General features: G+C 44.4%; 1 protein-coding gene across 1 annotated transcript; it reads left to right on the top strand.

Annotated features, from left to right (window-relative positions):
• Window positions 1-24: 24 nt before the first annotated feature.
• Window positions 25-18,623, top strand: LOC129649827 (L-threonine 3-dehydrogenase, mitochondrial). The gene is made up of 9 exons (XM_055577708.1): window positions 25-172; window positions 8,371-8,570; window positions 10,479-10,521; window positions 11,168-11,238; window positions 13,428-13,577; window positions 13,680-13,852; window positions 15,481-15,571; window positions 17,278-17,547; window positions 18,144-18,623. The coding sequence occupies exons 2-9, from the start codon at window positions 8,387-8,389 to the stop codon at window positions 18,281-18,283; spliced, it is 1,122 nt and encodes a 373-aa protein (XP_055433683.1). The 5' UTR covers window positions 25-172; window positions 8,371-8,386; the 3' UTR covers window positions 18,284-18,623.
• The last annotated feature ends 1,818 nt before the right edge of the window (window positions 18,624-20,441 follow it).

Below are 20,441 nucleotides of genomic sequence, written 5' to 3'. Positions count from 1 at the left end.
GCCAGGACCGAAGAAGGCGATTGGTGCGTCTGGGGGCGGGTTTGCGCGCAGAGAGGATAAAGGCGTGGTGCGCCCAGGGCCAACCGGGTTTTCTGCTCTGCGCGCTGTCTCTGTGCCACGTGCTTCTCCAGCGCCTCAGCGGCGCAGCATCTTTGGGCGGCTGCCTCGGAAGGTCAGTGCGGTGGGACTGGATGTTCCCCTCCGGCTGATCCTGGGAACTGAGCCTCTTTGAAACGGAGGCTGACGCCGCGGGATTGCCTGACCCCTTTGCCCCCGACTGGCCCGATAGGTGTGACAAGGCCGGGCGCCCCAGACTCAGAGCTCCCCGGGGCGATCGCGGGTCCCCTGCTGTCGCTGTGGAACTGGGAGGCCGAGGGAGGGTCGGGGTACTGCTGGGATCGGCTGGCACGGCTCTGGCCCTTCCTAAGTTTCGAAAGGGCACCCCCTGCCAGGAGCGGTTTTCCTTATAAAACCGGTTTATCCAGTCATCTTCCCTGGAGCCTGAGCCCCCCCTTCCCCCACAACTTTTCCATAGGAAAGTGGGAGGCTAAGGCTGGAGATCCGCTAGCGGCCCTTGTCTCCGCGTCTTTTGGGGTTCCCTCTCCTAGGCCCGTGTGCACTGTGGGAAGGTGAGGGGCGCCCGCTCCGCAGGGCCAAGCCTGTCTCTGAGACCCTCTATGGCTCACGCTGAGAGCTCCAGGATTTTTTCCCCCGACCCTTCCTGGCTTTCAGATCATCCCCACGTTAAGTCCAGACTTTACCAGATGGTTGATGGAGTCTTTAGCAGTTCTCTAAGTGCTTTTATAAATTGCTTTTATTAAATCCTGTCAGCATGTGGTGTCCCATTTCTAAGGATGGGGAAACTTGAGGTTGGCGAGGTAGTGTACGCCGGCTCACGCCGGAGGGAGGGCGTTGTCTGGCCTTGAACCCCGGGTGCTGGTGGGTACTCTTCTCCTGGGGAGCGGCGAAGAGGAGGAGACGAGCTGCAGGAGAGAGGGGCAGCGGGGAAGGTGGCCCCTTCGCCACCACGAGGATGCGTCCTCCTTGTCCCCTCTCTTAGGTACCCGATGTTTTCTCTTGGCAGGGAAGAGTGGGGGTGCTGGCAGGAGGGTTTGAAACTCAACGGACCTGGTTTGCAACCCCTTTCCCTTTGGTAATTAATTATGTGCCTGACCTTGGGCGGGTCAATTCATTCTGCAAAATGGAGAAAGGATCCCAGCTTCAGAGTTACTGTGAGGCTTAAATAAGAGTTCAGGAGAGCAGACGCTTCCTCTGTGCTCAGTAGTTGAGGTGCCAGATTTTCCCGTTGGATCATTACTATGAAGAGTACACCTTTGGGGACTTCTCTGGTGGTCCAGTTGTTAAGCATCCCCGTTTCCACTGCCGAGGGCACAGGCTCAGTCCTTGATGGGAGAACTAAGATCCAGAATGCCACAAGGTGCAGCCAAAAAAAAAAAAAAAAAAAAGGACACATTTATTTATATGAATTTTTTATGATTTAATGAACGGGAGGATATAAAGCCAAGACTGCCTTGCAAATAAGCAGTTATAAGCGTTATTGATCCTTAAATCAGAGTGAGAAGTGGGAGAACTCAGGGGAGATGAAGATGGGCATGATGAGCCCTGGGAGAGTGTCCTGGGGCCAGGAAATTGTCAACTGGGCAATGACTGACCTTTGGTGAAAGCAGTTTCACTGAGTGTGGATCAAGAAGGCCTGCTCGGAGGGGCAGGGGATGTGGTTTGGGGGCAGTTATAAACACTCTGGAGAGTCCTGAGACTGGAAGGAAAGGTTGGAAGGCTGGATGAGAATGCTAGGTTTCAGCAGGTTTATAAGCAGAGGGCAAAGAACCATTTAAGGGGATTGGTGGGACCAAGGGCTTGGGAGTTTGAACTGGCTGGGGGTTTTGTGGCTCTCTAGGGCAGCATTGATCTACACTGGGTGAAGTTTCTAGCTCCCCAGTAATATATGTATGCACTGACCATTTCTTGGGCCTGGATTTTTAAAAATTTGGTAAATTATGGTTTTTAATCACATAACATGAAATTTACCCTCTTACCATTTTTAAGAGTACAATTCGATACTGTCAGGTATATTCACAGTGTTGTGCAATGGATCTCTAAAACTTTTTTATCCTGCGAAATGAAAGCTGTGCCTGTTAGTTAAGCACTCCTATCCCCTCTCTGTTTCTCCCATGGCAACTAAATTTCTACTTCCTGTTTCTATGCTTTTTGACTGCTTTAGATAACTCATGTAACTCATATGGATGGAGTCATACTGTATTTGGCCTTTCGTGGCCAGCTTATTTCAGTCAGCATAATGTCCTCCAGGTTCATCCATGTTGTAGCATTTGACAGGATCTCCTTTTTCAAGGCTAAGTAATATTCCATCACATGTATATACCACATTTTCTTTATCCATTCATCTGTTGGGAGCTGGATACTTGTAGCTTCATACTGAATGTGCTGGAGACATGACCTAATACATTTTTATTTACTATCTCTGTGGCTGAGAATGATGAGAGCTAGAGATTTGGGAAGATCACAAGATTAAGGGAAACCGATGATGCATCCTCAGAAAAAAAGGTCTATTTTCTTGGTTTTCAATATTCCAAATTAGAGTTTATTTTAATATTTTTGAAATAGAATTATCTGTCTCCAGAGAAATCACAACTGAATTAAAGTTTTTTTCCCCAAAAATGGAAGTAATGTTCTCTGAAAATAGAGGACATTCTGTTTATTGTGGTGTAGACAAACCCCTGATACTTCTCTTTCCTGCCTGCCTGTTTGACGTGGTGTTTGAATTCTCACATGCATCTAGAACTGTTCAGTGGGACTCACAGCTCCCTGGGAGAGGCAGCCTTACTGGCCCCTGGCATGTAAAACCAACATGTCCAAAACCAAGCTTGTTTGTCTTCTTACCTGATCTGCTCCTCCAGGAAGCACATGCACAAATTAGAGGTCCATGTTATTCTTCTCCATTCCTTGCCAGTTGCTCCGTGTCCCAACAATCACAGCCAGCTGGGCTCAGAGTCTGCATCTGTCACTCCCTTCATGATGCCACTGCTTTCTTGAGCTCTGCTATGGTTGGGGCAGAAATGTAGATGCCTAGAGATGGGAAGGTTTGTATAACAACCACCCCAGCAAGGCTTGCACAGGGGAGACACTCAATAATTTAAGGAGGAAAGTCTGTTGGCCTGTTTCTCTTTCATCCTTTGGAACTAAAGTAAGCAAAGTGCGTAGGGGAGAAAGTCTGTGGACTTTTATCTGATCTCCAGTCATCCTTGATGGTTTCCATTTCTAAGTTTGACAACTAGCTTGGCAAAGCAAGTCTTACTCTAGAACAGTTATTCTCAAGTGTAATCTGGGATAACCCTGAGGTTCCCTGAGACCTTTGTAAGGTCCATGAAGTCAAGGCTATTTTTAAAGTAATACTCAGAAATTTTTTTGCCTTTTTCATTGTTCCTCTCTCAGATATGTGGTGGAATCTTCTAGAGGACACATGGCTTGTAATGAGTTTTTCCGCTGATCTAATGGGGTGTGTGCTTGTGTACTCTTGTGTTTCTAGAATCTTCTAAGGATAGCAGGCTTAAAGTATAAATATATTCATTTTCAGAGATAAACTCCATTTGTTCTTATCACTTCTGTGCATTTTTATTAGCTACATGCTGTTATATCTGCTATTATCTTTGGAGCTCATTTTCTTTTAATATCAATATGTCATTGCTTTGAAATTCTAAGTTGAGCCTTTGCCTATATGGAAAAATAACAAAAAGTTTATTGTAGTTTATTTTTTTTTTATTTAAGGATACATCATTGGCTTTAGAGGACTTGATTTTTTTCAACTCAAAGTTATAGCATCTGTGTGTATAAATCCTGAAAAGAAATGACACAAGAGTCCTCTGAATCATGGAAAGAGGAATTTTTCTCCAGATAAATGTACAAAATTAAATAATACATGAAAATATGAACGCTTTCCTCAGGTTTTACAGAGGTTAGAAATTTAACTTGTGTGTCTGATGCCACAAGAGCATTTTGAATAATATTTTGGTGGCAATAGCATTATTCTGAGACCAACCATTCTGAACGAATGAAGTATAGATAGGATGATCTCTTTAAAAGCCAAACATTATTTGTTACAGCTTTCCAAACTAGAAAAGAAAAAACTATTGAAGTATGACAAGATAGGTTATCAAATTGCAGTGGCTGGAGAAACAATAAAGCCTTGGTTGGATGAAAAAGCATGGAAAACACTCAGCACAGCCGCTGTGACAGTAACTTGTCAAAGACTTAGCTGCAGACGTGAAGACTGACAGCAGAAGTGTGTGTCTTGCAAGTGGAAGAATCTGTGGTCATGGCTGGACTGATCATTCTGTTTGTTTTCATGCACTGTCGATGCCAAACCAATCATCAAAGACTAGCTTTTTAGTGAAGGTTTGACAGCAAACACAAATAGTGCCAGTCTTTGGTATAGAATTATTTTTTGAATTTCATGGTTTATCCTGGACCAACTGTTGAATTTTCACTGACAGTGCACCAGCTGAGGTGCTAGAAGTCCTGGCCCCTTTGCAGGAATCAAGGCAGTGGCACCACTTGGTACTAGAAGTCACGGCATTCTTCACTGCCATATGCTTTCCTGTAAAAAAATAAAAAGTAGAAAACTTAAGGACTGTTGTTGCTCTTGTTGTTTAGTCCCTGACTTGTGTCTGACTCTTTTGCAATCCTGTGGACTGTAGCCCGCCAGGCTCCTCTGTCCTTGGGATTTTCAGGCAAGAATACTGGAGTGGGTTGCCATTTCCTTCTCCAGGGAATCTTCCCAACCCAGGGATCCAACCCGGGTCTCCTGAGTTGGCAGGTAGATTCTTTACCACTGAGCCACGAGGGAAGCCCCTTACTTAAGAATGTCCTTTCAGTTCAGTCCAGTTCAGTCGCTCAGTCGTGTCCGACTCTTTGCGACCCCGTGAATTGCAGCACAGCAGGCCTCCCTGTCCATCACCAACTTCCGGAGTTCACTCAGACTCACGTCCATCGAGTCAGTGATGCCATCCAGCCATCTCATCCTCTGTCATCCCCTTCTCCTCCTGCCCCCAATCCCTCCCAGCATCAGAGTCTTTTCCAACGAGTCAACTCTTCTCATGAGGTGGCCAGAGTACTGGAGTTTCAGCTTTAGCATCATTCCTTCCAAAGAAATCCCAGGGCTGATCTCCTTCAGAATGGACTGGTTGGATCTCCTTGCAGTCCAAGGGACTCTCAAGAGTCTTCTCCAACACCACATTTCAAAAGTATGAAACAGTAAAAAGTGATTAATTTTTATTAAACCTTGAGCCTTGAGATTTATCTTTTTAGCATATCATGTAGTAAATGGATATACTTGTTGTGTATCAAAATATGATGGTTGTTTTGAGATTAAGCATTTTTTGTGATTGAATTGTGAGCTGCACTGGTCATTTTTTTTTTCATAGAGTACTAGTTTTACCTGAAAGAATGACTGACCAACTATGCTTATTCATACCTGGACAATCAGCAAACATTTTCTTAAAAAAAAAAAAAAAATAGATAAACCTAGCGAGCCTGTCAAGGAAACAACCAATGGTATCTGTTGCAGGTTAACATGTATCCACCATTGTGAACCTAACCGCTTCCCAATACTTAGGAATTTTCTGATGAGATCAGTGACGTTAACTAGTATAACTTTGAGGAATGGTACTGTCAAGCGTGTTGGCAGTTAGAAGCTCTGCATTACTCACTGAACGAAATTTTCCAAAAGACCAAGGCATAGAATTGTAAAATCATACAGGAATAAAACATCTGTTCGAAGCATTAGATATACTAGTGGGTTCTAATGTTACAGGTACAACAGTTTCATGATAATGTCTTCAGATTCTGTGTTGCAGCTAACTTTTAAAGAAACTAGCATGTGTTGAGTTCTGGATATCAAAGGCGAGTATCCAGAATTATCTGAGGAGGTTTTTAAGATACTGCTCCCTTTTCCTCACTGCTTTGCTTTGTGAGTCTGGATTTTCTTCATTGACTTCAATCGAAGCCACAGATTGAGTTAGAAGCAGGTGCAAAAATCCAGTTGTTTTTCTATTAAGGAAAACATCAAAGAGATGAGTAAATGTAAAACAGTGACAGTATGTTTTTTGCTTTGGAAAATATATTTTCATAAAATACGTTTATATTAACACTAGACAGAGGAGCCTGGTGTGCTACAGTGCGTGGGTCAGAAAGAGTCGGACACGACTTAGCAACGTGAACAACAGCAAAAGGAGTTCTGAGACTAGAAAATGTGAGAGCTGCTACCTTAAAAGCATTCAACTGAACTTGGAAATGGCAAGATAATAATCTTGACTAGAAAAGCTACATGCTGTAGATGCGTGGAGGGCTTTTGGGTTTTGTTTTTAATGTATATGCATTGGTAGTCAAAGCCATCCCATAATAGGGACCGTAGAGCTGCTTGATGGTTAAGAACTGGGTTCCCTGAGATGGGTGGTGGTTGCCATGGTTAAATGCTGTAATACAGGAGGGCATTCATGGGCCTGTGGCCTGTATTGAGCATTACATGTTAGCTAGTAATAGTTGTAGAATAAGAACCAACTCAGTCACGAACTGTCCACATTGCTAAACTAACATACAGTGTCTGAAGTTTCATCTACCAGTGCTCTTGGAAATCTGACAGCTGACAGGTGGAGGCCACAGGGCAGTGTGCAGAGAGCAAAGACCTGACCTTGGGGAGGATGGGCAGGAAGGTTGCTGTTCGAACCAGTAGAGTAAGCCCTGCACTCTGATCTACTCTTGTGACACTCTCACCTTGGGTAAAGTTGGCAAGGAAGAAGAGCTGGACTGCAGTAAAATATACATGATCTGGGAAGAGGGGAGAAAATGGCTTTCTAATTATCCTCTCTTAAGAGATGGCAGTGAAATCTAAATTAGTCAAGGCTTACTCAGTATTGCTGGGGGCCTTTTTACCTTAACGATCTGCTTTTCTAGTCTGGATCATCCTTAAGATAATGTCTGAGTTAGTTTCATAGGGTGCAGTGTTAATTAGTCCGGAACCTCTTTGCACCTCAGTGGTACGTGGACAGATGGGACTTTCAGAATGGACTGGTTGGATTAGGCTGTGAAGACTGGAGGCTTTCACTTGGATCCGTGACTTGGTGTTCCTGGCATGGACGGCTCTGTACACAGTAACCTCCACTGTGACTTTAGAGCCTGTTGTCGTCAGCACTGTGTGGCTCCAGTTCTAAATCTCAGCCAACCTTTGCTTGCCTGAACTTTGCATGAGCAACGTTTATCCCTTTTCACAGGGCTGGGCTCACGGTCGTCTCTAGATTGGCTCCCTGTCCCTGCACTCAGCAGTCTCTTTAGTTTGGTTCATGAATCCAGGGCATGGCTTTGCTTGGGAGCTGGCGATCTTAGTGTTAGTCATGGTTAAATGGTTTGTGTTTTGAGGGGTCTGGAAGGTAAGCAGTTACATGCTGACCTCTGCTTTTTTGTTTGTTTATTAAAATTTTATTGAAGTACAGTTGATTTATAATGTGTTAATTTCTGCTATATAGCAAGTGACTCAGTTATACATATGTAATATATATATATTCATTTTTATTATGGTTTGTCACAAAATATTGAATATAGTTCCTGCTATACAGAAGGAGCTTGTTGTTTATCCGTCCTATATAGAATATCACGTTGGCCAAAAAATTCATTCTGGTTTTTCCGTAAGATGTTTTCCTATGCTAATCCCAAACTCCCATTCCTTCCCTTCCCTACTGGCTCTTCCTTGACAACTTGAAGTCTGTTCTCTATATCTGTGAATCTGTCTTTGTTTTGTAGGTATGTTTTTTTGTGTCATATTTTAGATTTGCATATGATATCATACAATATTTGTCTTTCTTTTTTTGACTGACTTCACATAGTATGATAATCTCTAGGTCCATCCATGTTTCTGCAAATGGCATTGTTTCATTCTTTTCTGAGCACCAAGTCGCGTCAGTCGTGTCCGACTCTGTGCGACCCTATGGACTGTAGCCCACCAGGCTCCTCTGTCCTCTGTCAATTCTCTAGGCAAGAATACCGGAGTGGGTTGCCATGCCCTTCTCCAGGGATCTTCCTGATACAGGGATCAAACCAGCATCTCTTCAGTCTCCTGCATTGGGAAGTGGCTTCTTTACTACTAGCGCCACCCAGGAAGCCCTTCATTCTTTTTTATGGCTGAGTAATATTCTGTTAAATATATATGAACCGCATCTTCTTTATTCATTCATCTGTTGATGGGCACTTGGATTGGATCCATGTCTTGGTTACTGTAAATAGTGCTGAATGAACATTGGAACGCGTGTGTCTTTTCTGAACTCCGCTCCTTTTGTGTTATAGGTGTGCCACAGAGACCATGCCAGTTGTTCGGGTGTTGCGACGGGTCGCCTGCTGGATGCTGCAGAGCCCAGCCTGTGGCTGCCGGGCTCCTGTCCTACCCAGTCGGTTTCTGGGGACCTCTCCTCGGCAGATTCCAATGGATGCCAACTTCCACTCCACTTCATTCTCAGAAGCAGACCAGCAACGTGTCTTAATTACAGGTTGGGTTTTTTTTTTCTTTCTCCCGCCTTTGTGGCTTCATTATTTTCTTGTGTGGCTATATATTCATTTTTGGAATGTCTAACATACCACCAGGTGACATGTATTCTTCAGAAACTCCCTTTCCACTCTTGGCTTCCTCCTGAATTGTGCAAATCCCTGGTGCTTATTTTGTCGCTGTTGACAGGGCTTGGTTTCCCTGCCCAAATCTTTTGTCATCTGAAGAAAGGACCTGGGAACCTGGGGATGAAAAAGCTACTCTGGGACTTGGTTCCCCTTTCCTGCTCGAGATCCAAGGTGTGTGGACAAAACGTGGACCCTGGAGTCTGGCGCATCTTTCCTTGGCCAGGCTCCTCCGGCCACGCAGTTACTGCATATTTGTGTCTTGGAGACGGAGCAGATAGGCAGGGCCTGCCCGGGGCTCAGGGAACTTCTCGCCATGACCTCATGGAGCCTGTGTCTCATTGTCCACAGACTGGCTCGCCAACCCCTCTCACCTCATGTCCACCCAACGTCCAGTTCTGCATCTGCTCACTGCAAATTTGACTGTCTGCCCACAAGTCCTTCCGGCTGACCCAAGCCCACCACTGATTGATTAGCACATTTTTATTGTCTTCGATTTGCCAGAATTTCATGCCTTGACTTCACGTCATTATCCATCTTACATTCTTCAGTGTGTGCATATTTCTTTCACTACCACATCCTCCTCTGCTGTAAATGGGTTTCGAGTGAGGTCTGCTCCCTTAGCACTTCCCTCCCTGACTCTCCCAGCATCTTGTCCGTGTCTTTGATTCCCTCCTCCCGCCACCAACAAAGCACCCTCCAGGTGCTACTGTCAGTCGCTGGTTTCAGTCACATGTTTACACGAGTTTACAGGAAATCCCACGGTCTGCATCTTCCTGCCTGATTACTTTCTCCCAAAATGGAATTTAGGGTTGTATTCCCCTAAATGTGTTCCTAGACCCCCAGCTCTCCCATGTCCACCAATGGCATTTGTAAGCATTCAGATTAAGATGCTGTAATCATTTTTTTAATGTTCTTAGCACCTCCTAACCCACCCAGTTATCTACTCTTTTTTTGGGTGACTTCTTGGTTTTTGCCTTCTTTCTCCATTCCTATTCCACTGCAGGTCTAATGGAGGAGGGTGCTCTGGATAATCCCACCAGAGGTTGATATCCAGCTATTATATCTGCAAATAAACTTATTTACAAAACAGAAACAGACTCATAGACTTAGATAACAAACTTATGGTTATCAGGGTAGGGTGGGAAGGATGAGGGGAAGGGACAGTTTGGGATCAACGTATACACACTGCTATATTTAAAATGGATAACCATACTGTATGACACAGGGAACTCTGCTCAATGTCGTGTGGCAGCCTGGATGGGAGGGCAGTTTGGGGGAGAATGGATACATGTATATGTATGGCTGAATCCCCTTGCTGCTCACCTGGAACTATCACAATAGTTGGGATAGCTAATTGGGTATAGCTAATCAGCTATACCCCAATACAAAATAAAAAGTTTCTTAAAAAAAAAAAAACAATTACATGTGACTTTAAGTGTTCTGGTACCCGTAGGAGACAAGCTTCATAGCCCATCAAATAACAAAGCCAAAGCTGCTAGTGAGTTCCTGGCTGGGCGATGTTCTTGCTCTCCTGTGACTGTTCTCTTCCTGTTTCCTGGCTTCCCCTTAGCCACCCCTCTGCTGGAGAATGTTCTGCCTCTGAAACTCATCTGACCTGATCTCTGACCTAGCTCGGAGAAGGTGATTCAGTTCCATCAGGCCATCCTGGGGCTTCACCTAATTAGCTAAGATTACCAGTGGAGTTTTATTCTGTTATTACATCCTGGGAATAATTGAACTGGTTCAATTTAAATTAAAGTTTCACTTTTTTCTTCTTCATCCAGGGGGTCTTGGCCAGCTTGGAGTGGGTCTTGCTAGCTTTCTGAGGTAAGAACTCTCAAAGTTGAAATTTAAAATCTGAGTTTGGGGGTATGTGAAGCTTATCTTTGCTCCTGTTTAACCCCTAAATCTGTCCTCTCCCCTCTTGCTCCTGAGTCTTTTACGATATTGTATCTAAATGACCGTTTGGAATGCATTTCATTGTGCCTCTTAGAATCACAGACTTTGTCTTGGGTCCTTGACTCAGTGTCCCCCATCCTGGTCCTTTGCCCTCTGCCTGTTCTAGGTTAGGCAAAGTAAGACCTGCCTCCAAATGGGTCAGTCAGTTTTTTGATGCTTGGGGACTGAGAGAAGAACATGTAGAAACTGAAAAGGAACAAGGTGGGATTTAGAGAAAGTGGGATAAAAGGAAAAGAGAGAAGAACAGGGGGGAAGAGGGAAGGACTCTGGGGCCCTGGGAGGACATTGGTGACAGGCACGGACAATGATGGGGTAAGGCATAACAGGAGATGCAGCCCCAAGTGTGGCTGGAACCGCAGGGATGCTGGATGAGGATGGAGAGGAAGAAGGGCTCATGTATAAAGGTGGGATTTGGAGGCAGGCAGTACATGGCAGTTCCTCTGGGCAGAATGGTTTTCATAGGACCTGGTGTGTCCTCAAATGTACCTTCTCGTATGTTTAATTTTCCCTTTAGGAAACGATTCGGGAAGGACAATGTGATTCTATCTGACATTCGGAAGCCCCCGGAACACGTCTTCCTTAGTGGTAAGAGGCTCTCAGAGCAGTCGGAGAGGCAGCTTGTAGGATTCGTATCATCACTCATAACCAGGCTTGTGAATTAAAGGAGGAGGAGTGTTTGAGGCCCACTTGTGCTACTTAAAAATGTTTCCTGCTTTTGGATTTCCCGGTCATTAGGTGGTTAAGGCTCCATGTTTCCAGTGCAGGGAGCATGGGTTCAATCCCTGGTCAGGGAACTAAGATCCCACATGCTGTGGGGGTGTGGCCAAAAAAGGAAAAAAAGTTTGGTGTTTTTGTCCTTATTCGTTCTGTAAAATGTCATTGGTATACTCACTGCTTGTTCAGGTGATCCAAGGACAGGGGAGTTCATTAGCCCTTGATGTGAAGTCGTGGAGTAATATCTTTGGATATAATCTGCAGCCATATCTGTGGAATAAAAATTTGGATTCCTACCTTTCAGAGTTTTTGGTGAACTTAAAACAGAGAGAAAGCACACAAAAATCAAGTTCTGAAATGAGGAAAAGGAACTTTAAGTTTTGGAGAAATTAATCCTCCTATTTCAGCATGGACTTGCTCTTAAACACCTGTGCACGCACACGGACCTCAGACTCCTGTAGTCGAGCTGCTTACCACCTCAAAGATGTTTTTACGTACTTTTTATTTTTTTGAAGTTCCCATGAACATATTTTATTGGATAAATATGTGCATTGCATTCTTATTGTTGCTTGAACCTACATAAAATAGTGACTTAAATTAAAGTTCTAGAGGTCAGGTCAGAAATTAAAACTCATTTCATTGGGTTGAACACAAGATGTCTGGGAGAGCTGGACCCCTCAAGACACTTCAGGGAAGATGGCGCTGGCTTCCTAGATCACTTCCTCATCAAAAATATCTTTATGACATCTCCTAGTCCCTCCTGGTTCCATGTCAGTCTTTCGTGGTTCACCTTGGGGAAGAGCATTAATGTGCTGAAAGTGGGGGAAATTGGCATTGCAGAAATCTGGCTCTACCTCTAGCCTAACCAAGTGTGTTGAACCCACAATGTGTGGGTTATTTATATCACGGTGGGTTTTTGGCTTTTGTAAACCCATGTTATCTATTCCTTTAAAATATGCAGCTTATTTAAGTGGAGTGAAATCACCAGGTGCCTGCGGTTTGGTGTGAACAGCATTGACTCAAGCCAGCTGCCTGGTTTTGATCCCAGTTCTTAATCTTAATTCTGTTTGATTCTGGCAAGTTACTTAACCTCTCTTGGCCTCAGTTTCCTCCTCAACAAAATACTCACCTCAAAGTCTGTTTGAGAGTTAAATATACAGTAAGTCCCCTACTTTCAAGTTGCAAACTTTCAAAGGTGTGAACATGCATGCAAGCCTCTGTATGCCAGCTGGTGTTCTGTACTATTGTACTGTTCAAGGTGCTAGACTGTCAGATTAAAAATGTTTTGTTTTTCATTTGTTTTTTATGTATGTATGATTTGCATTAAAAATTCTATAAACCTATTGCAGTATAGTACTATATAGCCGATTGTGTTAGTTGGGTACCTAGGCTAACTTTGTTGGACTTATCCCTGGGTTTGGAAGTTCCTCTGGAGAAGGGAATGGCAATCCACTCCAGCATTCTTCCCTGGAGAATTCCATGGACAGAGAAGTCTGGTGGGCTACAGTCCGTGGGGTTGCAAAGAGCTGGATACGACTGAGCAACTAACACACACATGAACAAATGGACTTATGAACGTGCTGTCAGGATGAACTCGTTCCTATGTAGGGGATTTCCTGTACAGGAAGTCCTTAGAATAGCGCTCAGCAGGTATAAGTCCTGTGTAAGACTTAAAGTGTTGTTAACCATGGAGTGTGTGTGTTAGTAGCTAAGTCATGTCCGACTCTGTGACCCATGGACTGTAGCCCGCCAGGCTCCTCTGTCCATGGGATTCTCCAGGCAAGAATAGTGGAGTGGGTAGCCATTCCCTTCTCCAGGGACTCTTCCCGACCCAGGGATCCAACCCAGGTCCCTTGCATTACAGGCAGATTCTTTACCATCTGAGCTACCAGGGAATCACCTGGGGGTTGGGCTTTGTACTCTGCATAAGAAAAATGCTGAGTTGTGTCTGAATAGTTGTTACCAAGTTGGTAGCAATGGAATTCAAAATCAATGGGAAAAGCTGTTGAAGTTTTCAAGCCCTGAACTCCTTCACTTGCCTGATTCACTGCTCCTTGCAGGCCCGTTTATTTATTCCGACATCCTGGATTACAAGAATCTTCGGGAGATTGTGGTGAACAACCGCATCACGTGGCTGTTCCATTACAGCGCCCTGCTCAGCGCAGTGGGAGAAGCAAACGTGTCCCTGGCCAGAGCCGTGAACATCACTGGTGAGTCTCTGAGTCATGCCCCGGATGCCCTGTTTGCCGGATTCCCCTTCCTGGGGAATCCTGGGAAGAGGTTTCCCAGGTTACAATGGCTGCTTGTTTCAGGACTGCACAATGTCCTGGACGTTGCCGCAGAGCACGGTCTGCGATTGTTTGTGCCGAGCACCATCGGGGCGTTTGGACCTACTTCCCCACGGAACCCAACACCTGACCTCTGCATCCAGAGACCCAGGACCATCTACGGGGTGTCCAAGGTCCATGCTGAGCTTATGGGCGAGGTAAGCATCACTTGGCAAGGTGACTCAGTGTTTCCTTTTCTGTTTTTGTCTCAAACACCTGCTAATTCATCCTTGGAGAGGACTTCTTCCCTCCTCCAATCCCTGCCCCCAGAAATGCTTGGGGACTGATTGTGTTTGCCAGGTGCCCAGTACCCATAGCTCCAGCAGAATCCTCAGCCCTGTGCTCACTTTCAACACTTCAAACATGCCCCTTGAGTGGCACCCCTCCTTCATTTGCTGCCCATCTTACTTGTACTGCACTGTTCTTTCAGGCTCCTGATATTACTATTATCAGAGCTAACCTTAAAATAACTTCAAGTGTCCTTTTGGTTTTCTTTTTTAATACACTTTGTCTTTATACTGTATCTCTGCATAGCACATCTTTTTTTTTTTTTTTGTCATGACTCATAGCTTATGCTTATGGGATTGTAGTTTTCCAACCAGGGATTGAACCTGGGTTCTCAGCATTGAAAGTGCAGAGTCCTAACTACTTGACTAAAATGTCCATAAAAGGGCATTTTAGCCAGTGTCTGACCCTTCAACTGACGTATCACAGTGACCATCTTTCCCTGTGCTGTCCCAACACTACCTCCTAGGTCAGGATTATGGAGATTTGTTCAGCACAATGAGCAGGGTCTTCCTTCCAAAGAAAGGCAGAAACTCCCCACTGTCAGCTGATCTATTATTTACTGTGTTGTCTGACGATGTTATCACCAGAATGGCAATTATTTGATGATAACAAACTTCAGGGTTATTTGTTAAAGAAAAATGGCAATTCTAGGGTCTTCATTTCCTCGAGGAAGATTTTAAGATGCCTGTACGGGGAGATGTTTGAGGAAAAGGCTGTAAATTCTTTGCATTGCTCTACCTGATAGCATGTTCAAAAGCAGAGACATTACTTTGCCAACAAAGGTTTATCTAGTCAAGGCTATGGTTTTTCCAGTGGTCATGTATGGATGTGAGAGTAGGACTGTGAAGAAGGCTGAGTGCCGAAGAATTGATGCTTTTGAACTGTGGTGTTGGAGAAGACTCTTGAGAGTCCCTTGGACTGCAAGGAGATCCAACCGGTCCATTCTGAAGGAGATCAGCCCTGGGATTTCTTTGGAAGGAATGATGCTAAAGCTGAAACTCCAGTACTTTGGCCACCTCATGCGAAGAGCTGACTCACTGGAAAAGACTCTGATGCTGGGAGGGATTGGGGGCAGGAGGAGAAGGGGACGACAGAGGATGAGATGGCTGGATGGCATCACTGACTCGATGGATGTGAGTCTGAGTGAACTCCGGGAGTTGGTGATGGACAGGGAGGCCTGGCGTGCTGTGATTCATGGGGTTGCAAAGAGTCTGACACGACTGAGCGACTGATCTGATCTGATCTGATCTGACCTGATTTAAAAGATTCTTTTTTTTTTTAATTTTATTTTATTTTTAAACCTGAAACACTGTATTAGTTTTGCCAAACATCAAAACGAATCCGCCACAGGTATACATGCGACTGATCTGATCTGATCTGATCTGACCTGATTTAAAAGATTTTTTTATTTTATTTTATTTTTAAACCTGAAACACTGTATTAGTTTTGCCAAACATCAAAACGAATCCGTTAAAGTTAAGTTTTCTCTTTCTCGTAGTATTATTATTACCGGTATGGATTAGATTTCCGATGCCTGAGATATCCCGGAATCATTTCTGCTGACTCCCAGCCTGGAGGAGGAACAACTGGTAGGGTTGTTTTTTATTTCTCTTTTATGTAAAATTAGCTTTCTATTTGCCTGGCGCAGTGGGGATGGATCTGCTGTCATTTCAGCCATATGCTGGCTGGAGTCTTTGCATCCTTTCTGAAAAGTGCATCTGAGAAGCTCATTGAACCCTATTGACTTAAATTTGTTCAGGGCAGCTCAACCAATGCTGTAAATCCAATGGAATTTACCACCCACAGTGCCCGAATCAAACGGACTAATTTCGCTGAGCATATTACCTTCCAAGTTCATCCATGTTGTCATAACTTGCAAAATTTTATTCTTTTTTATGAGTGAGTAGTATTCCAGTGTGTACATTGGCCAACTCTTTATCCATTCATCTGTTGATGGACATTTCCATTGCTTACATGTCTTAGTTATAGTAAATAAGGCTGCAGTGAATGTTGGACTGAGTGTATCTTTTCAAATTAGTGTTTTATTTTTCCCTGAGTATGTACCCAGGAGTGGAATTGCAGGGTCATATGGTAGTTCTATATTTAGTTTTTTGAAGAACCTCCATATAGTTTTCCACATTGTTATCATTTTGGACTTGAGTGTGTATTATGTTCAGTAAGTCTCACATCAGAGATCCTTCCCTTATGAGGGGTTCTGAGATATAACATAAAAGATACTTGACAACATCCGAGGGATTTTTACTATAGCTTTGTAGTATTGTCTGAAGTCTGAGAGGCTTGTACTCTAACTTTGTTCTTTTTCCTCAGGATAGCTTTGGCAATTCTGGGTCTCTTGTGGTTCCATATGAATTTTAGAATTATTTGTTCTAGTTCTGTGAAAAATGTCATAGGTAATTTTACAGGGATCACATTAAATCTGTAGAGTGCTTTGGGTAGTATGGCCATTTTAACAATACTATTGTAATTCTTTCAATCATGGGCTTTCAAGCATGGGCTTTCTTTCCATTTCTTTGAATATCTTCAATTGAAATTTGAGGAATTTTTTTAAGGGATTTTCAAAGAGCCTTTGGGTTTGGTTACTTTTAAAAAAATTGCCCAATGCAGTGCTTCTCCAGGAAGGCACGAGGAATCCCTGGAGATCCTTGAGTCAGACCCTCTCAAGGGATCCAGGAGGTCAAAACAATTTTCATATTAATACTAAGATATTATTTGCCCTTTGCACCATCCTTTTCAAGTATACTGTGGAGTTTCTCACAGGCTGCCTGATGTATGTAGCATAGCAGACTGAACACAGAAGCAGAGATTCTTACTGTTTCCAATTAAGCCAGGGAATAAAGAGATTTTCAAAATGGAAAACATACCATTCTTCTCACTGAATTTTCTCTTACTTGGAATCTATGTTCTTTTTTTCACATATAATATCATACATATGAATGTGTGGGCTTATTATCATTTTTAAATATAGAAATATTTTTTAAAAGTTCCCAGTTAATTTCTGATATGGTAGATGTTACTAATTTCTGATACAGTAGATGTTGCTGTGTGTGTATATGTGCTCGGTCGCTCATCATGTCCGACTCTTTGCAACCCCATGAACTGTAGCCCTCCAGGCTCCTATAACTCACCTTAATAAAACCTTTTTGGGGGTCCTCGGTGGTTTTTAAGCCCACAAAGAGTTTCTGAGACTAAGACTTCTGAGAACCACTGCCTTAATCCAAAAGGCTCACTCATAATTTTTGTTATGAGATGACTCTCAGACAAGCTTCTCTTTCAGACTATGCGGTCCAGATTTTCCATGAAGCTGTCAAGAATGGCAGATTTGAGTGCAACCTGAAACCTGACACGAGGCTCCCAATGATGTACATTGACGACTGCCTCCGGGCCACCCTGGAGGTCATGGAGGCCCCAGCAGAGTCCCTGTCCATGAGAACCTACAACATCAGTGCCATGAGCTTCACCCCCGCAGAGCTGGCCCAGGAGGTGCTCAAGCATGTCCCAGAGCTCCAGGTCACCTACAATGTGGATCCTGTCCGACAGGCCATAGGTAGGTAGACGGCTGCCTCCCCCTCAGAACCAAAGTTAAGCTGCAGTCTGCCACACGAGTCCTCGAGGACACAAACCATGGAGGAGAAGGAGAGCGCAGTGCCTTTCCCAGGGGCCCGACACCTTCCGAAGAAGGAGCTGCTATCGCACCAGAGCTGGCAGGTGGCACAGTTTTGGGAAATGATGTCCAAAGTGGGTGGACTAGAGCTGTCCAAATAAACCACTTGTCGGCATTTCACCATTTGCCAGTTTAAATATCAAACAAACAGACATAGTATGAGAGCAGCCCTGGGTTCTCAGAGGCTGTGACTGTGCCCCTGTGTGAGTGCCATGCCATCTGAGCACGGCAGTCCCACCTTACAAGTCTGCAGGGGACTCTCCTAGCGGGTGACAACTCACAGTGCCTGGCAGTAGATAAGGCTTCTAGTCTAAGAAGGTGACTGCGTGCGCCTGTAATAGCGGCTCTGCTCTGCTCAAGGGGGATTTCAAAGAGAACGTTTCTTTCATGGGATGTTGACCTTTATGTAAAGTGTTCTAGACCTTTTTGCAAACCTACAGCCTGAATAACTTAAGCTTCTTTTCCATGTCTTATCCTAGCGGATAGTTGGCCAATGAACTTTGATGATAGCAACGCTCGGAAGGACTGGGGATGGAAACACGATTTTGACCTCCCAGAGCTGGTGACCACGATGTTGAACTTCCACGGTTCTGAGAGCAGAGTTGCCCAGGCTAACTGAAGGGGCCGGAGGAAGAGCTCATGAGTCCTGGGTGGCTGTCTAGGGAAAGCTATAACAACCCTGAGGTTCCAGACCCCAAGGAATCTAGATGACGTGGGGCTGAAGGACTAATTGGATTGAATTTTCGCAGCTCATATTGAACTGCCACATGGAGAAATGACTTGGCTTTAGCGTCTTCTCAATGCTGTAGGTTTGGTGGTAGCCCTTCTGAATCTTTGCTGTTTGCCTAAACTTGTCCAAATCACAGAATGAAGACTTAAGTCACAATCATTTCCGTTTCCTTAATTAAGATGAAGTGACCACTTCCGGGAAGATATGTGACATTTGTATTAAATTAAACTTAATTTAAATATCACTCCTAAGACTCCATCATTCCCTTGACTAAGACCAAAGATTACTTTTTAAAGACCATCAAAGATAATCTCCCAATTTAAAAGAATTCTTTACATCCCATCAGAGCGTAAAAAAATGTCTGTGTATTAATCCCATGTTCACAATGTTCAAGAGATTTTAACCTGTCAAAAATGATCACTTCCAATTTACTTTTCTCTAAGAAGATACACTGCTGCTACTGCTGCTAGGTCACTTCAGTCGTGTCCGACTCTGTGCAATCCCATAGACGGCAGCCCACCAGGCTCCCCCATTCCTGGGATTCTCCAGGCAAGAACACTGGGGTGGGTTGCTGTTTCCTTCTCCAATGCATGAAAGTGAAAAGTGAAAGTGAAGTCGCTCAGTCGTGTCTGACTCTTAGTGACCCCATGGACTGCACCCCACGAGGCACTCCGTCCATGGGATTTTCCAGGCAAGAGTACTGGAGTGGGGTGCCATCGCCTTCTCTGTGAAGATACGATAGTGGTAGGAAACTAAGAATATTAGAGATGATCTAACTAGTCAAGAGGAGCATCTCTTACTTTGATTGCCTTCCTGCTGGTGAGCTGGGGGGTTGGTGACTGGGACTTTGATCCCTTACCTGCCACGTCAGACTCTCCTAGAGCTTGTCTAAATGTACAGGTTTGGGGGCTCCATGCCCTCAGGTGGACTCAATTGTTGGAGATGGGAATCTCAGAGGACCATGGGTTATTCTCTTCTAGCACTGGGCCCCCAAATTTAGACCAATTCCAAACATGATTTTCTAAAGAGGACTTCCTTACAACAGCCTTTCTATGCACTCTTAGATGAGCTTTTGAAAGAGCTCCACTAATCCTCTGAAGGACAGTAAACAAGCTGCCTGCAATGCAGGAGATGTGGGTTCGATCCCTGAGTCAATCCCTGGAAAACCCCCTGGAGAAGGAAATGGCCACCCACTCCAGTATTCCTCCTGGGAAATTCTGTCCTGGGAAATGCCATGGACAGAGGAGCCTGGCGGGTTATAAGAGTTGGACGTGACTTAGTGACTAAGCAACAAACAAACACTTAAATGCAAATGGAAGATGGAAAGGGAAGGAGGCCTGTGTTCCCATCATCACTCTACAGGGGCATTCACTTGCTGTTCAGAGATACTCACTCGCCCATCGTGGGGAGGGGGTCTATGCTCTGCCCCTTCCCCTGACCCCTAGTGCACTGAAGCCTGCGGACAGTGCTAGGTCTGCAGGATTCATAATCCAGGGACCTAAAGGAGACCGATCACCTAGCCAATAGGCAGTGACACTTTAAATGTTTCCCTTCTTTCCTTCGTGACACTTTTGTACTTGAACATGAGCCTGTCTGGCACACTGGAAATCCACAAGTCTCCCACATAAGTAAAAAATGTGAAAATCTGATTTTTGAGGGGTGTTTGATTTGGGGGAAAAGCTTTGCACCTGGAGGAGGAATGAATTCTGGCTGTCACTTTGCCTGAGGTTGAGGATCTTGGCCGAGTCACTTCCTGTCTTGAGTCTCCACTTCCTCACCTGTGAGAAATGGTGTGAGCCTGGCTGCAGCTTCCTGACTTCCAAGGCTGTGGCTTCTATCAGGGGACTAGAAACAAGACCATAGTTAAACATTTCCTGAAAAAGTAACATTGGGTATGTTTGAAAGCATATCTGTAAACATGTAATTTATGGGGTATAAGAAAACCAACTGGGGGATAAGAGGAGGAGGGATAAATTGGGAGATTGGGATTGACATATACACACTACTATATATAAGTAGGAACTGCTGCTGCTGCTGCTGCTAAATC

The sequence above is a fragment of the Bubalus kerabau genome, chromosome 4, assembly GCF_029407905.1.
Source record: "Bubalus kerabau isolate K-KA32 ecotype Philippines breed swamp buffalo chromosome 4, PCC_UOA_SB_1v2, whole genome shotgun sequence".
Taxonomy (NCBI): domain Eukaryota; kingdom Metazoa; phylum Chordata; class Mammalia; order Artiodactyla; family Bovidae; genus Bubalus; species Bubalus kerabau.
Note: the sequence above shows the minus strand (reverse complement) of the source record. Positions and strands in the feature narration are given on the sequence as shown.

Coding starts and splice junctions, on each gene's coding strand:
- LOC129649827 (XM_055577708.1), top strand. CDS start 8,387: ATGCCAGTTGTTCGGGTGTTGCGACGGGTCGCCTGCTGGATGCTGCAG. Junction 11,239..13,427: donor GGAACACGTCTTCCTTAGTG/GTAAGAGGCTCT, acceptor TGCTCCTTGCAG/GCCCGTTTATTTATTCCGAC. Junction 13,578..13,679: donor CAGAGCCGTGAACATCACTG/GTGAGTCTCTGA, acceptor TGCTTGTTTCAG/GACTGCACAATGTCCTGGAC.